Source organism: Excalfactoria chinensis, chromosome 8 (genome assembly GCF_039878825.1).
Source record: "Excalfactoria chinensis isolate bCotChi1 chromosome 8, bCotChi1.hap2, whole genome shotgun sequence".
In the NCBI taxonomy this organism is placed as follows: domain Eukaryota; kingdom Metazoa; phylum Chordata; class Aves; order Galliformes; family Phasianidae; genus Excalfactoria; species Excalfactoria chinensis.
This window is the reverse complement of record NC_092832.1, coordinates 27006735-27024277: the sequence shown is the minus strand read 5'-3', so window position 1 is coordinate 27024277 and position 17543 is coordinate 27006735. Positions and strand designations below refer to the sequence as shown.

The 17543-nt window shown below is 47.6% G+C and overlaps 1 protein-coding gene across 3 annotated transcripts; it reads right to left on the bottom strand.

Annotated features, from left to right (window-relative positions):
• Positions 1–189: 189 nt before the first annotated feature.
• Positions 190–10933, bottom strand: LOC140255362 (biotin-dependent 3-methylcrotonyl-coenzyme A carboxylase beta1 subunit-like). 3 transcript variants are annotated; one of them, XM_072342862.1, is made up of 13 exons: positions 10740–10933; positions 9557–9868; positions 8238–8434; positions 7245–7423; positions 6522–6602; positions 5932–6110; positions 5337–5529; positions 4221–4312; positions 3471–3627; positions 2611–2733; positions 1489–1634; positions 948–1029; positions 190–388 (listed from the first exon to the last, which is right to left on the bottom strand). In XM_072342862.1, the coding sequence occupies exons 2-13, from the start codon at positions 9862–9864 to the stop codon at positions 305–307; spliced, it is 1821 nt and encodes a 606-aa protein (XP_072198963.1). In that variant the 5' UTR covers positions 9865–9868; positions 10740–10933; the 3' UTR covers positions 190–304. The 3 variants fall into 3 exon arrangements, with proteins under 3 accessions (XP_072198963.1, XP_072198962.1, XP_072198964.1); XM_072342861.1 differs by lacking the exon at positions 10740–10933 and adding an exon at positions 10350–10548; XM_072342863.1 differs by lacking the exon at positions 10740–10933 and adding an exon at positions 10202–10228.
• Between the last annotated feature and the right edge of the window lie 6610 nt (positions 10934–17543).

The following is a 17543-nucleotide window of genomic DNA, read 5'->3' as shown; positions in this document are numbered from 1 at the left end:
TTCTTAATATGAAAGAAAATAAAATAAATAATCAAGCAATTGTTACAGCTTAAAGTGAATCTGTTTTGTTAGAGCGCTACAGAATCACAACTGAATCCTTTCTCTCCACAAAATGACCATGTAGCAGCAACAGACTGTTTCAAAATACAAGCTTATTGTAAACAGACTTGAAATCCAGGACTGTTTGTTTGCAGTGGTTCAACATTTTTATTCACAGTATCAAAGAATTAGAAAATCATTTACATTAAAGCTTTCCAGCGTAAGGTGCTAACTTCAAAGGGTGATTACTTGAGAAGGGCTGCAGTTACATTCTCATCACAGGAGACTCGTAAGGAGGCAGCGCCTGGTACTTCTGCTGCTCTATAATCTGCAAGCACTGTGCAATTACCTGATTAAAAAGAACCACAAACAATATAAGCAATGAGCCTCTGCAACAAAAGGGCAGCGAGGGTTACTGGGTAAGCAGTCATTCAATAATGCATTTGTTCTTATTTCTGCTAAACATACAGCTGCAGGCAGCAGAAACAGAAGTCAATGACTTCTCAAGAATGGCTCCTCGAGACCCAGTGGTTGGGTGTGAGCTCACGCACTAGAAAACACTTCTCAGGGCTCTCCCATTATCAAAGTCCCTGTACATGCTCCAGAAGATATTTAACATTATTTAACATGTGGAGCACCATAACTATGTGCCCTCGTTAGAAGTATTAATTGATATCAGGATATATTTGTGATTGTTTAGTCTAAAAATAACAAACAAAAAAGCCTTCAGAAATGCAAACTCTACACACTGCTAACAAACAACACGGCGCTGCAAAGCAGCACTGGTGGCTTTTAGAGAGAATGCCACCGAGAAAAGTGAGCGAACCAGAGGTGCACACACTCATCATGAGACCTGAAGATTAAAACATATCATAGAACATACACTGGAGGAAAACAAAGCCACCTACCTTTCTGGTATTCTGGGGGAGAATTACACCATCATCCCAGAGTCTGGCAGAAGAGTAAAACGCACTGCTCTCTTCCTCTAGCCTGGAAAAGAAAGAGCACCAAACATGCTTAGAAGCAGCGAAGTTTAACAATAAAAGCACCAGGCTGGTAAAACAAAGTTAATGATAGAAAAGGCATATGTTTCAATTCAAAGTGAATGTGCTGTTCTAGTGTTAAAATCCACTGGGATCCAGCAAATACATAGCAGATCTGATCCCTCTGCAGTTCAAAGATGATCCTCTGCATTCAGACGATCACTGTTGGCTAATTTATAGCACTGACTTGACATCATGTTTTGTGGTTTCAGGATTTTCTAAGCAAATATTTTGCATTTCTATGAGAAGATCCTAAGAGCAGACATGGAATTATACACAATTCTAAAATAGCTGTCATCAAATTCAAGTTTGTTTCAGCCATTTGTGTTGCACTGGCCTGAAATACGAGCACAATTAGGTATAAATGTCAGCACAACTGCAGGGTTTTCCTGCTTGATGTCCTTACTTCTGTTTCAAATGTTTCAGCTCGGATTCATCCGTACAATCACTGCCCCCAGCTTGTGGGACTATGGACAAACGTCTTGAATCCACAAGAGCAACTCTTGCATTAGGCCACAAGAACAGAAAGTTTGGACTGAACGATCTCCCACACTGCAAAAGTAAAACAAAACAAAACAATACAGTAGAAATTCACTGAATTTAAACACCAAACAAAAAAGGGGGGGCTACAATGTCACTATCAAGCTTGAGACAAAATGTAACAGCTAAGTTTGTAAACCAATAGTGATGCAGATTCTTTCCCATTGCAGCTACAGCTTCTCTATCAGTACAGATCACAGAATCCTAGAATCCTTCGTGCTGGGAGGGACCTCTGAAGGCCATCAAGTCCAACAGCCCTGCAGTGCGCAGGGACACCACAGCCAGGTCAGGCTGCCCAGGGCCTGATCCAGCCTCGCTTTGAAAGTCTCCATGGATGGAGCATCACCACAAGGCAACCTGCTCCAGTGCCTCACGCCCTCACGGTAAAAGATTTTTTCCTTATATCTAACCTCAATCTCCCCGCTTCAGCCTGAAGCCATTTCCATTTGTCCTGTTGCCACAGACCCCACCAAAGAGTCCGTCCCCTTCTTTCCTGTTGCTCCCTTTAGATACTGACAGGCCGCCATCAGGTCACCTCGCAGCCTTCTCTTTTCCAGATCCCCTGCAGAAGTAACCACCACAGTCCCACTGCATTCACTATGGGTATTCATTATTTCACCGTGCCTAATCCAAAGTGAGCAAAGAGACCAGTGCACCTCCTAGCGGCACAAGTAGCACACGTAGCAACACTACTGAATCTGTTGTAGACCACTGAAAACAAACGTGTGCTGAGCAAACAGCAGCTCTGAACCCTCAGTAGTGACATTTCCAGACAATCTGATTCTCGGAACCCACCCCAGGTTCACTGCAGATCAAATCTGCTGTAATCACACCCTGTGATGTGGTTCTTAACTAAAGTTAGTTAGGATCACAAATCAAGTCAGATGTCTGCACAGCAGCTAACCATGCTAAAGAAATGAAAGCGCCGTGAATGCTGTGCAAAGCCTTGAGTCCATTACCAACCCCCCTGATTCCTGTGCCCCCTTACCATGGCATAACTTTCACTCCCAAAACAGCCACCAATCACTATGGTTATTTTGGGAACAGCTGCGCAGGCGACAGCAGCCATCATGGAGGCCTGGGCTTTCAACCTGCTGGCCTGAGCCTCTGCCTGAAATGAAAAGAAACAGTTTAGTTCCGCGCTCTGTTAGATTCCTTCCACTTCCACCAAACATGCAGCCTACTCCTAAAGCAATTCTTTCTTTACAATTCTGTATGATCATTTCTTCCAAAGCAGCAAGGTGGGATCAATGAACTAACCACCACGGCCCACGATGCTACTTATTTTACAGTGTACATCAGCAGAACATTATAACCAGTGTGCAGAAACCTGCGGTACAGTGCAACTCTGGGTCTCCCGGGCATCAGCAGAGCTCAGATACAACAGAATTGCAGCAGGTTTTGCCTTAAGTGCTGGTGACAGCTGGGGGAATGGAGCTGCAAAAGCCTCAACACAGGCTCTGCAAGGAGCCTTCCAAAGCCCAGGACACAACATACTGTACTTCAATGCCTTCACTTTAGAAAAGGGCAATATTTATTTCCTGTGGATCACAGCGGCAGCAGAAGAACCAACAGGCTGCATCTCAAAGGGAAAAGCACCACGAATTCTGAATGTTACAGCCCGCATTACCAGCTGGATTACCTGCATACAGGCCTGCCTAAAATCAAAACCAGGTGGGAACGCAAAGGGGAGATTTAAGAAAGTTAATTATGAAGCTTCTTGATTTAACCATCAAAAGCAGACTGGAAATTAGCTTTCCTAGTAATTAATGGCTTTCAAAATGTGTGTTAGTCAAAACGAGAGCCAGGTATTGCCTGAACTGAGCAGGGCAGATGAACACGCCGTACCTGTGAGATGCTTGTTGGCTCTGCTGCTTGTGGAGCTGTGTTTTGGAAAAAGAGGATGGGAATGGCGCGGTGACTGCACAGCTGCACAAAATGGCTGCCCTTGAGAGCAGCAGCATGAGAAAGCTCCCCGTTGTTAGCCACTACTCCCACCAAGTGCCTACAAAACAGACACATCAATGTTCTCCCCAGAAATGAAGAAAAGGCAGCACGCAGCATCCTGCTGAGGGATGGAAACGTAAATGGATGGCGTGGATCTGCCCTTCTGCAGAAATCCAGACTAAAAGGATGCAATTACATGCATCGTCCCACTCATGGAACCTCCTCCCCCTAATAAATGAGACATTTTATAGCACTCCCTGTGTATAAAGCACAGAAGTATTAACACAGATTAACACTCAGAAGAAGGCAGTTGAGGGCACAGGTGCAACAGTTCACACTGCAGGATAACAAACAAGGTGTCAGGATCCTGGGTGCTCTGTTTCCTCTAACATACAACACAACAGTCAAGCCAAAAAGTTCATTTTTTCACCAAAAAAAACCTCTCTAGAGTACATTTTAATATATATATATATATGTATATATGTATGTATGTATGTATGTATGTATGCTTTCTGGAAGTATTTATCAATTCCTCACTGATTCACAACTCTGTAAATATTGATATGGGAATATTGCAGATCCTGATAGTGGTACAAAAGCTATTGAGACATACACGCCCATGCACAGTGATGGTGAATCTTACAGCCTTACCCTTCCACGTGGCCAAATCCCGTTACTAATGTTGTTCCATACTCAGCCTTGAACTCCTGGAACCTGCTTCCATCCAGCAGGCGGCTCAGAACCTGCAAAGAAATACACAATCTTGCCTATAGAAAGCTAGGCAAAAACAGACAAGTCCTGGTGAAAGATATGCTCTGTTCAAACAGTGAGGAGACCTCTATTACACGAGCAGTCAAACTAAATGATCACAGCAGTCCTTTTATGTCTTATGCTCCAATAAATACTCAACATGCACAAAGCATCAAATCTGTGTTTTTGATTGACTACCAACCATATCTCCTGAGACACAGCTCAACCCCACAGTTATTTCAAAGTTACAGAAGACAGCTGCTCCTGTGCATAGAAGCCTTATGAAAAAAGCAGCACATACAGTTTGTGTGCCTAAGAGCACCCAGCAGCACCCAACTCACACTTTTTTTTGAACACAGGTTTAAGAGCTGCTAGTCAAAGCGACGCTGCTGATTACATCCAATCCCCTTAACTCCAGGAACTTCCCTCCGGTAAAGGTAGAGAGCTCACATCCTCAGAGAGACCAAACCTCACCTAGAACCACACAACAACAATACTGCTGTGCAGTTCTCCAGTCTCTGCAGAGACATCTGGCCCAACCTCAAACAAATCTAGCTTGAATTTCTTTGTTTTTGCATTTTTCAATAGGCATTTGATTTACAACATAGAGCCTAGACCCCTCAAAGAAAACAACAGGTTGATGAGAGGAAGCAGGACACAAGCCCCTTTTCTAAAGGGATGCATGTTCTAAAGCAGCCAACACAGTACATGACACACTGGTGTAAAAGCATCTCCAACAGCGCGCAGAAGCAGATGGGGATCAGCTGGTGTGATCCATAATTATCCTATCTCTAGCAGGCTTTCTGTTTAAATATTTTCAGCAGCTCTACAGAATCAGTGCCATTCTGTTTTGCTGCAGACTCAGGACTGGTTGGCAACTGATCAGGCAACCGTATGGAATTTCTCAGGTACTTCATGATTTCCCTATGGGGGAAGTGCACCTTATTGCCTATCAGTCTGCAGATAACAGATAAAGCAGACCAACAGAACGAAGGAACACAGGATCTGCCAGCTTACCAATTTTACAGGAAGAGTACAGCTATAATCTCGTGGTGCCAGCCCCAAGAGCTCATCAGAGCTATAGAGAGGATGGTCATGCTCCACGAGCTCTTCTGGCACCGGCTCATAATTCAGCGTTGAGATAATATTTCGAACACACTCGTAGGCTTCCTTTTCTGAAGATGCAAAATGGTCACTGCAGCCACTGACTCTAACAGAGAAAGCAACATTCATTAGTAGTAATGAAATGTGAATTCTGAGAGAAAACTAAAGGAAAAACCCTCATCTCTACCGAGAATATTTGACATCTCTGACAACATCACACGTTTTTGCTCCCATATGAGTGAGCTCATAACATTAAAGTCAGTGGGATTTCTGTGCAAACCAACCCAAAAATCAAATGATTCCTGCACATACATCTGAACATCACTAACTTCTGTAATAATTCACCTGTCATTTCTAACAGTTCTTTCACTGCACGTTTTCCCTGAGAACCACAGCACCTGCAGTCACTGGAGACAGCTTCAGTCACATTAGTTTAGGACAGAATGGCACCTTCCTTATGGCTAAGTGTGCTCAGCTCTCCACAATTTCTATGAACTATTTTGCATACCTAGAGTGCAAAGCAGCTCCTCCGAGGTCCTCTGGAGACACATATTCTCCAGTAGCAGCTCTCACCAGAGGTGGGCCAGCAAGGAACAGCGTTCCAATTTTATCTACAATCACAGTTTCTTCTGCCATGGTTGGGACATAGGCACCTCCAGCAACGCAGGAGCCACACACCACTGCCACCTGAGGGATACAGAACCAAACCCAGACCAACATGCTAAAGAGCAGAATGGAAAGGCAAAGTCATTACTTTTACTTCAGAAACGTTCAAGAGACTAAACCACAGTCTGCAGAGCCATGAACTAAAGACACAAATACCAGCATGAATGAGGCTGTTCTTGGCAACACAGAGCTCAATGTTTGCCCTGAAACCACCTGATGATTTGATGCTTTCCATGCAAATCAGTCAGTAAGCACTCAGCAGATTCTTCATGCAGAAGTCTTCTGTGATGTGAGATACTATTTGCATCACTCTGCCCCACAAACGGAAAAGGTGAGCTTTCAAAAATGCACTGTGTGTTTTAGAGCTGCTCCTAGAAGCCATTATAAAAGAGAATTTTACTACACATACTTGCATTCAAAATGACACCATACCTGAGGGATCTTCATAGCAGATAAGATCGCTTCATTGTAGAAAACTCTTCCACCATGCAACTTGTCAGGGAACAGCTCTGACTGACATGAGAGAGAAGAGACACAGTGAGTTGCAGCATCAGCTACAAAAGCTAACGCTTCGTCTTCGTTCATTCACAAAAGCACTGTGACAATTCTGAGAAGGTCACCTCTAACAATCACACCAGAAAGTTTCACATACAGCATCCTCTGCTGCATTTGTTGTCCTTACACGATGTGCAGCTCCACAAAAATACCTGTGGCCACTGTGTTTCAAAAGCACAGGAAAGTTTCTTGTGTTTTCTGAATCCAATTGATTTCACACAACCTCCAGTTGTAACCATGGGGAAGGGTAAGCTCACGTTCACACTTAAGCTGTAAAACAACTTCAGGAGAGTCTCCCTTTTTACATAGTTTTTGGTTTCGTTTCATTTGCTTTTGGTCTGGAGAAAGAACAACCAGTCTCTGTGATAATGTGACCTCCGTGAATGGGAAAGGAAACTGTTCAAACCTGCCACTATAGCACGAATGTTAAAAACTATTTTCAGAGGCCATAGAAGTTTGTACTCCTGGGCTTGGATTTTCAGACAAAACTCACCACAGTGCAAGTCAGCCCACCAAGGAAACACAACATAAATGTGAGATTTCTACAGAATCAACATGAAGAAGTGGGCATATTCCCTTGGAGAGCGGTTCTGGCATTACCTGTAGCGGTAGGAATGCTCCCCCACTGTCAACAAGGTACACGGACACCAGCCTGTTCTGCATGGCTATTTCCTGGGCTCTCAGCTGTTTCTTCACTCCAATTGGATAAATAGTTCCTCCTTTTACAGTTGCATCATTTGCGACAAAGACGCACCAAATCCCACAGATCTTTCCAATTCCTACAGGAGGAAACACAGAAACACAGACTCTCCGAGATACCATAAACGAAACAAGGAGGCCAAATTATAAGTAGGGCATTCTTTTGTTTACATTGTTTCACTAAGCTGCAAACTAAGTTGCAAAGCCCACACATAGAAGTCTATGACTCTTCTCTAGAAAAAGAAACTGAGATGACACACATACACACAACAAACAAACATCTAAATTGCACAAGACAGAACTTGAAATACAGCTTCCACCTGGTGACAATATGAGAGAAATTATAACCACTTTGACTTCCAGCTGTTGGACTGGGTTAAGACGGAGGGGAATTAAAGATGACTGATATAAAACTGAACAACATCAGCCTGTGGCTGAAGACAGACAGGATTTTGCAATCCATTCTTCTAGTCGCTTTTTAAACTGGAACTGCTGCTCAAAGAGCACTGAATTTGAGCAATGCTATGATCTGCAAAACATTACAAAATAAAAGCCATGGGGGCTGTGCCAGGCAGTCCCTTGGTCACCTTCCATTGCACAGCCATCAGTGTGTGACATCATTCTAAAGCTTTTAGACAATTTTTCAGCCCTATCACACAGACTACAACCATCACACACTGCCTGCAGCCACTGACAACACATTCAGACATCACCTCTCTAATCATTTGGGTTCCAAACCCTCCTCCTTTCCAGGCTGCATCTCCAGCACAGCCTGATCCAAACAATACCCTCAAGCCGTGCACATCTTGAGATCGAATACAAAACATACTTAAAGACACGAACAGTTAAGCAAACGAACTTCATGAATTTCCCGTTACATTCTCTAGCAATTACCAGTGAGGCACCCAGCAGCAGGGACATCACCATATGGCATATTGAGGCCTGCAAGGGGAGACAGCTCGAGGAAAGCCTCATCATCAAGAAGCAGCTTCAGGCGCTCCCGAACAAACAGCTTCTTGTTCCTCTGAGTGTGACGCAGGATGGCATTCTCTCCCCCTCCTTTACTGACCACCTGTAGCAACTCTGAGTATCTGATTTGAGAAGAAAGTTTCGGTTAATGAAACCTTCCCTTACAGGTTAACCTTCCACAGTTTTTGCCTAGTACTTCCATGCATTGCACAGACTTCACCCCAGTGACACAGGAACGAAGATGAACTCGCACAACTTGATAATGACAGTGAAGAACCAGCTAACAGACCACACTATTCAAAGGCATGTGTTTTCTTGCAAAGCATAACAAAAAGCAGAGATATGTTATTTCGAGCAAGTATTTCAGTTTCATTTTTCAGAAGTCACCTGTCCAAGCCCAGCAACAACCCACCCCCAAAGTGCAATAGATACAATAAATATTCTATTTGGAGTATCACTATGATCACCAAATAGAGAAACTCATTACCGTTCATTAGTAGGCAGCATGAACTACAGATAATGAATGGAATAAAGCTGGAAACAAACATTGTACCTCAAATAACTTTGGCCTGCAACAAACCGAGTTGTGTATTTTAAGTAAAACTTTCTTTTTCACCAAGATGCATCATCTGTAAATAAAAATACCTCTTGCCATAACTATTTACAGACCACTCTGTGTATGACTCCAGTGCCTTACTATGGGCTCCTGCACACTGCAGAGCTTGAAAAACCTCAGGAAACTACAAAAAAAGGGTGGTAAGGGTTTTTAACAAGGTTGCAAACGCCACCACAGGAGGGCACAGTGTGTTTTCCAGAGCTGTGCTTCCAGCTCATGCAACATCCCTGTGAACAAAGGCCTTTGAATTCTGCCACCAGATCTGTAAGAATACATATTTTCCTGTTTTGTTAGCAAATCGTAATTCTTTAAAGGCCTGAGTCATCATTTCTCTGCTTTCACTCCAAATCAGCTGTGAAACGTGTCTGTGAAGGCCCAGAAAGATAATTCTCGGCAATACGTGCAGAACAATGCCAGGGGATAACACTGAGATACAACCTGAACCCAGGCTGGGGCATTGCAGCCAAAGGAAACTGCCCAGGAAGCAGCAGAAAGGAAAACAGGTTGTTTGTAGCTTAAGATTTTAATTAGCAATCGAGGTTAAAAGCTCCTCAAAGCACCCGCACGTAACTCCCCCATCACCTCACAGCCATCGACGCACTAAAAACATCACCGAAACTATTATTACCTTTTAATAACAGCTTCACTGTTCCTGAGATTCTCCTCGAACACGTGTCGGTGCACAGCCAGGATGCGTCCATCCAGCAGCGGGTATGTCTGAGCACACCGGCTGTGCCTTGATTTGCTCCTTGCTAAGCAGCTGGGCAGTGCACCGTGCGTCCCATTCTGTGCTATCTGTGCCAACTGCTTATCGCTGCTGAAGCCCATACACATTCTTCTGAAGGCATGAGTCAAGGGTGGGAGGCTGGGCAGCAGTAATGACACCGGGTGAGGGGAGGGCTTGCAAATGGAGCACAAGGCAACGTTGTTCCACATGACCCTGGGAACCACAGAGGAATGACAGAGCGTTTGCTTCCAGCACTACCATTCACGTTCCACACACACACAAAAGCCAAAAAATAAGAAGCGTAAATAAACGTTGTGCCGACCCGGACAGGCATGAAACCACAAATGTCTGAATTCCCGCTGTAACTCTCTGCACACAACAGAGACCTCAACCTTCGTTCTAAACCGGCATCACCCCTCGGGCAGGCAGGGCTGGCGCTGCCACGAGGGCCGGCAAGAACCGCACCGCGGCCTTCCGCCCTGCCGGGGGACGCAGCCAGCAGCGGGCAGGCCCCGCACGCCCGGCCCGGCGGCCTCGTGGTGATACCGGAGCCCGAGGCTGAGCGTGCCCTGCCCGCCCCGCGCCGTGCGGAGCCCTGCGCCGCCCCTGCCGGCTGTGGAGCGGCCCAGGCCCGGCACAACCGCCGCCTCCTCCCCGCCCTCCCGCTCCGTCCCCGTGTCCCACCGAGCCTTACTGGCAGCCAACGCCGCGCCGACCGCTCGGGGCCCGCCCCGGGGGTGGCTCCGCTGCCCGCACAGCCGCCTCTTCCCTCTGAGGCCTCTGCCCCGCGCCGGGCCCGCCTCCATCCGTAGGCCTCGCGGCGCCCGAGGGCTCCTCCCGGCCCGCCGCCTCAGCCCGCGGCCCTGCTCGGCCCCGGCTCCCCCTGCGGCCCTGCCCCGCGTTCCCCCTCGGTCCCTCACGGCCCCGCACGGTGCCTGCCGCCCTCCAAGAAGGCCCGGCTCAAACTACGGGAGCGCTCGGCTCATTTCATCTCCCAGCGCAAACGCTGCAACAGGCGCAGCACAGCACGTTGCTGCACGTGTACACACACACACCGCACCTATCGGTCACACACACACCGCACCTATCGGGTGCTTCAACCTGCACAAAGCAGCCTCAACAGTAACACGCTGCAGCCTCACTCGCCACTGAGTGCATGTCAGAGCTGCGCGGCCAGCAGCATGCCGCCCCGTGCAGCACCGCGCTGCAGGCTGGTCTGCTCACTCCATGTCCGGGTGCTGCTCCCAGCCGAGCCGTGCCAGCACTTCCCCATGCACTGACACTGAGATGGACACAGGAACCGGCTCCCCCTCCCGTGCCCCGCTGTCCCTGCGCAGCGACAGTCACGTTCCATCCTCAGTCCTGCCGTAACCTGCAGCTTGCAGCTCACCGCTGTCAGCAGCCTTGTTAACATGCACTGCCAGAGCTCCTCCACCACCCTTGTTAATTAGGCTCCACAGAGGTAATTAAGCAGTGACTAATACAGCAGCGAACGCAGTATCCAGCATAAGCGTGAGAGAGATTCTTTAGGTAGATACAGTGGATATGCTGTTAAAAAGTCTTGATGATTAATAACCAAGACTCGATGCACTACAATACTTTAAGACATTTTTTCCCCCCCTTTTATGCACAAAACAGGTAGTTTTGATGGTTTCAATGTTCTTTCCCTTTGAGATGAGAATGGGGTTGCTGGAAGCAGCATCCCGCTGCCTGTGAGGCTGCAGCTCAGCAGGAGGGGCTCCGGGGGCTCCATCTGGTGGGGTGTCCTCTGCAGCCTGGAATGACTGCATGGGGCTGCCAGGGGCTGTGGGGGGCTGCAGGCACTCGTGTGCACTGCCCAGCAAGAAAGGTGGTGCCTGAACTGGGGATGCAGATCTGCCCTTTGCAATTCTCATTAATTTTACTTGTGGACCAGTCAGCATGAGGTGAGCAGTGGATGTATTTACTGACGCTCATGGAATCACAGTCATTCAGGTAGGATCCCCAGCCCACCCCCCTGTTCCCACTGCCCACATCCCTCAGTGCACATCCCCACGGCTCTGAACACCCCCAGGGATGCTGAGCCCCCACTCTCTGGGCAGCTGTGCCAATGAAACCAGTGTATGAATAATCCTGCTCGGGCAGTATGCTGCAAGCACTGCTGCAGACACAGAGGGGTTCCTGGCACGGCCCATGAAGGACAGCAGCAGCCCATTATACTGATACATTATACTGATATACAGTCTGATATGGGGCATTCCTTGTTCAGGACAGCCAGGATCACCCATCCCAAGCACCCACCTACACCGGCATTTCCTACTAAACCCTGCCCCTCAGTGCCATGTCTAAACGGTTCTTGAGCACAAGATTTGATTATTCCACTTCATTCAGCTTCTACTTCTGAGGTGCAGCCTCCACTGATTTGAGCACCTCAAAGAGAGCTGAAGGTGGGAGGCAGAAGGCACTCGGCAGCTTTCTGTGGGCTCTTTGCATGTCCCGGGGCACCTGATGTGAACACTCTTTGTGGAGGAAAGTGGTGACAGAAATGTGTGCAAAGCAGGAAACAGACCGGAGGTCAGAGCTGCTGGGATGTGTGCATGGCAGCGATGGTGCTCAGCTTTCTGAAGAAGGGAGTGCTGCTGGAATGCAACAAAATGCTCAAATCTGTATTTAACATGAGATTTGGGGCTCTTTTTTTCTTAAGTTGACCCATACATGATTTCCCTGGATACTTTCAGCACTCTGCTCTGTGAATGCATTAGAGGGACTACTATTCAGTAATAATCATCTTGCTCCTTATTTCATTTTCCATAGCTGTTTGTGAGATCCTTTATCTCTGAAATGCCAGCAGTTCCACCTCACGTCATCTTACTTTGGGGTTCCCATTTTTGTAAGAATACCCTTTGCAGCTGTAATGAGTTATCATGTGGTACGGATTTCCCAGCAGCTGTGTGCCCAGTCAGAAGATGCTGCATGTAACACAGGTTGCTTTACTCGGATACGGAAGGGAACTAAACATTCTGACACAGGCTGAACACTGCTTGATAAAGCAAACGTTTCTCTTTGTCGCGTTTCAGCCTTGCCGTGTGTTTGAGTGTAAGTTTATCAGGAAGGTTCAGCACCGGTCACTCTGTCTTTGTAGTGGGAGTCAGTCTGGTGTGATGGCAAATCCTGTGATGAGATGCTAATTTATCTCTGGTTGTCCTCACGTGGTTAATGGACACCGAAGGTAAGTGGAGTGAGGTGGTTAAAATAGCTGTTCTGGATGGGTGCAGCCTTGTGCAAGCGTTTGTAGTCCTTACTTTAAGCGCTTATTTTAGAGACTTCAGTGTGCTGAGAATTCAGAATGTATAGAGCAGCATTTAGGAGCAATGTTCGCCTGGTTGCCTGCTTTAACATGAACTGCAGCTGTGCCAAGGAAGGAACGTGCCATTTGAAGAACACTAAAGCTCTGAGTGAAGTTTTTACTCCACTTTATTTAGAAACTTGCTGGAGTGCACCGGATGCCGGGGGAAACCAGAACACACTTCTTAGATTGTCAGACCAAAGGCAGGAAGGTTCCCACAGGGCCCTGCTCCTGATGCAGCTTCTGTTTCTTATTTAGGTTTCGTTCCTTAATACTGAAAAGCTTGTCGTGGCATTCTGACAGCTGCGGCCTGGAAATTTGTCTAAATTAAAGCGGGTCTTGTTTATTTACCTCAAACTACCGACAGACTTAGGGCAGACCCGCAGCATTTTTTAGGGGTTGCGTAATCCTGAAATAGGTCCAGTTGATTCCAACAAATAGGACTAAAAGTCGTTCTCTTTGGCCACTCAACATATTCGTATGTATACAAGTGGGGCGTCTGAGGAGCTGTAGGTATGCTGGGTGTAGTGTCTGGAGCTGATAGGAGATGTGATGGGCCTCAGTTCTGATGCTGGAAAGGAAGCGAGAGCATGAATTAAATGAACTGAAGGTAGAGAAGTTAGGAGACAGCTCCTCAGGCAGGGCATGCCGTCCCTCTGCTTCCACAGGACACCTCAGGTGGATGTGTGGCTGCTCCCATCCTATGTAGCTTATTGTTCTTGGTCCTTTAAAGCCCACATCTGCTGTTACTGGGATGTCCTGTAGCAGTGTTAACTCTGTTGGAGAAGGAAGATAGCAGATTTGGCAAATGGGGGGGTTGTCTCTTGCCACAGAGACCTTATAAAACCATGAATAGTAGCATAATAATCATCATTATGGAAATGATCACATGGGAATGGCCAGCAGTGTGCACACCTGCCATGCTGCTGGGAGATGGGAGACTCTGATTTGCCTCATTCTAATAAATGCAGAGAACTGAAGGAGTAGAACAGCGTGTACAACTCCCAGCTGCAGGGTCTGTCTGTCCGGAGCTGCACCAACACAAGCTGGTGAGGAAAGGATTCTGCTCTGAAGCTCCAGGTAGCTGATGTGACAGCCAAACCAGGGGAAAAGCACATGCCAATGGCAGAGCTGGCAAAACATTTTCATCTAAAATCATGGGATGGCTCCTTCACTTTGCGAAGGTCTACCTCTTTTCCCGTTCTAATGGTGGAACCAGAGGTCCTCTAAAGTCATCTGAAAGCTCTGTCTTGTTTGGAGCTGTCAGATCCAAGCAGCTGGGTTTCTCGCTGGACGTTTATTCTAGGAAACTGCTGATGGATTTACTATGCCATGAGTGTTTGCTGCTGAGTGGTGACACCAAAGCCTCAGACCATGTTGGATGTTTACCATCCCCTGAAGGCGGTTTGTAAGGCTGTAATGGCTGGTAATTGGTGACTGGATGTGGTCAGGGGAGTCAGATCAACATGCAGAGGAAGAAGATGAATCATGAAGTAAATCCGGTACTGATGCTGTAGGAACGGCCGAGGTACAATGTGTCTGTGGCAGCTGTGACATACCTCCTTAGTGACTTCTTTGACTCGTGTGACCCCATGGTTCGGGTTGCAGCCAGCTCATCTCTGTGCTCCCGAGATCGGTCTGCACGTTATCTCTGCATTTCCCCATTCCTTGAGCACTCCCAGCTGGGTGAGTCGCAGTGCGCTCTGCAGATCACAGCACAGCTGCACAGTGTGTGCAGTTTCTCCCTGTGCCCGTAGCCTGCAGAGAGCAGAACAGCAGAGCGGTTTCCCTGCCCATTACATCACTTCAGTGCTGCATGCTGGTTATTTGCTCTCTATATCACTACCCCCCAGGAGGTCCAAAGAAATCAGCAAATCTCCCCCAGCAGAGCCACGAATACCTCTTGCAATTCATTCAGGCGCAGCGGGGAGGCCGGGGATTAATCCGAGGGGGAATGCTGTGAATTCCAGCACACTCTTTCTTCCCCTGGCACAGCTGGTGGCGGGGATCCTGCCACATGAAAGCCGCGCTGTCACTATCCATCATCGTTACTCGGGCGGCCGCATTCCAGGGCATGAATTGGCCTCATTTGGTAACTCTGGTGCTGTTTCCTTCTGCCAGATGATACGCAGGAGGAATCCAAATTGGAGTACACCTCGACGTTCCAGTTCTCAACCTATTTTTAGGGGTTTCCAGGTTCCCTAAGACTCAATGATGGCTGCGTTTCTTAAGGCTGGAGCGCAGCATTGCGGGGACTGGAGGTGGGGCGGTTTGTTCACAGCCCATCTGCTCAGCGCCGTGGAGGTATTCTCTTTCAGCTCTTAAATTCCCTAAGTGAGGTTCCTGTGATGTAACAGGAAAGCTATTCTTAAGGAGCTTTTTATGGGCAATTGTTTTCTATAGGATGTCATTGTTTGGCTACAACTTATTGTCGTAGTTCTTAGTAGCAGTAAAATACCAATGGATAGAGCTGGATTTTCCCTTTTCTTTCTTCATAGAATCCCACTATATATATTAATCCTTTTCTTCAGCCCCACAGCCTTGCCCACTGTTACCGACTGTGCTGCTGTCACGCACAGAAGACACTGGGTGGAACCCGTGCTGCTAGGAGATGGTTATTGTGGCATAATTGTCACGAAAGTGCTCTGCTGAAATCCAACAGTGAACAGTCCTCAGGAAGGAGCACAGAACAGCGGGAGAACAGGCGATGCCCAGCAGCCTCCCTGCTATGGCTCCCAACTGGGCTCTGCAGCAGTGCTGCCTCTGATCCTTCCATGGTTCAGGCACAGCAGTGCACAAGGATCTCCTGCTGTGCTGCCCACATCAGAGCTGTGCTGGACCAGCAGCAGCATCTCATGGACAGTAGTGCTGTTCCATGGGGAGCAGTGAGGCAGAGGGCAACTGGGAAACATCGCTGCCAAGCAGAAATATGATGACAAGGAGGCTGTGGATGCCCCATCCCTGCAGGCATTCAAGGCCAGGCTGGATATGGCTCTGGGCAGCCTGAGCTGCTGGTTGGTGACCCTGCACACAGTAGGGGGTTGGAACTGGATGAGCACTGTGGACCTTTTTCTTTGATTATGTGACTCTATGAAAACCAATATGCAGTCCTTTACAGAGATGAGAAGTGATTTATTTTCAATATATAATTGATTACAGATTCTTTGTTTGGTATTTGTAATCCTGCAACTGTGTACATTCTTTACTCGAGTTGAGAAGTCCATATCAGCACCTGTCTTGGCAGAACAGAGCATTTCTTAAAGCACTGTGAATCACTCATAAGAACTCCTTGAGTGTTAACCATGTACGTACTGCATTGTTGGCAAATGTTTTGTCCAGATATACTTTGAACTACTGATTGCATTTGCCTGTGGCTTTTTTGGAACCAAAGGCAACCAAGCACAGTGTGAAATCCAAGCATTTCAGGCCAGTGCTGGTGTTTTGTTTTGCACAATTCAATATCCATTAGAAACACCGATTTGGGTTCAGTGTTACGCCACAAATAGGGAAAATGAATTCTCCTTCAGATGCTTCACTATGGCTGTACTCTACTGGTTATGGGCAGGTCTTCTGTGCTGGAGAGCAGGATCTTCTGATTGCCATTTTCTGTCAGGACCAGGAATTCAGGTGTAAGATGAGGTTATGCCAGGGCAGGGGCAGGCTGGGGGCTGGGGGAAATTCCTTCCCCAGAGAGTGTTCAGAGGCATGCAGCTGCCCACAGGTGGGGGTCTCCATCCCTGGGGTGGGGTTGGTGGTCTTGGAGGTCAGTTCCAGCCTCACTGCTTCTATGGTGCTCTGCCTTTGTACTGCTGCTGGCTCATCAGTGCAGCAGCTGGTGGGATCTCACAGTGGATGTGGGCTGGCTGCATCCTGTCGAACACAGCTGAGAGCCCTGCAGAGCTCCAGCTGTGTGTGCCTATCCATGCGCCCTCCTGCTGGAACTTCCCTGCCCTCAGGCCTCTGACCTTTGGGTGCAATGAACTCTTCACTATTCAGTGGCTTTTCTTGCTTGTCTGTGATTTTCTGGATACATTTCTCTCACACACTCGTATCAAAACCTGTTTCAGTGACAGTTCTCCTTTCTGCTGCGATGCCTGCTGTGCTGCCAGTCGTCCTGCTGGAGGTGGAGCAGCACCACTGAGGCTCTCCTGGAGCTCCTCGGTGCTCCCTGCCAAAGAGAAACGGTGGTTAATCATTCCTGGTGTTTTCAGAACACCTGATTCTGACAGGGAAAGCAACTTGTGTGCCTTAACTGTGATTAACTGTGATCAACACTTTCCTCCCCTTGATCTGAGTCACACCGCCTTATTTTATCCTCGTTCTTTGAAATAACTCTCTGAAAGGTTAATCTTAGTTTAGCAATTGGGGCTTTTGGAATTAGGTGGGAATGACCTCGATCCAAACGATCAGCTGCGATAACGTGTCGTGTCATGTCAGGAGGGAAAAACAACTCCCCGCTCATCTCCTTCCCCCTGCCGTCCCTGCGGGGGCCGCCGCGGGTCTGTGCGTGGCTTTGGGAGCAGCAGCCGATGCTCCACACCCCGAGCTGGGGGTAACGGCTTC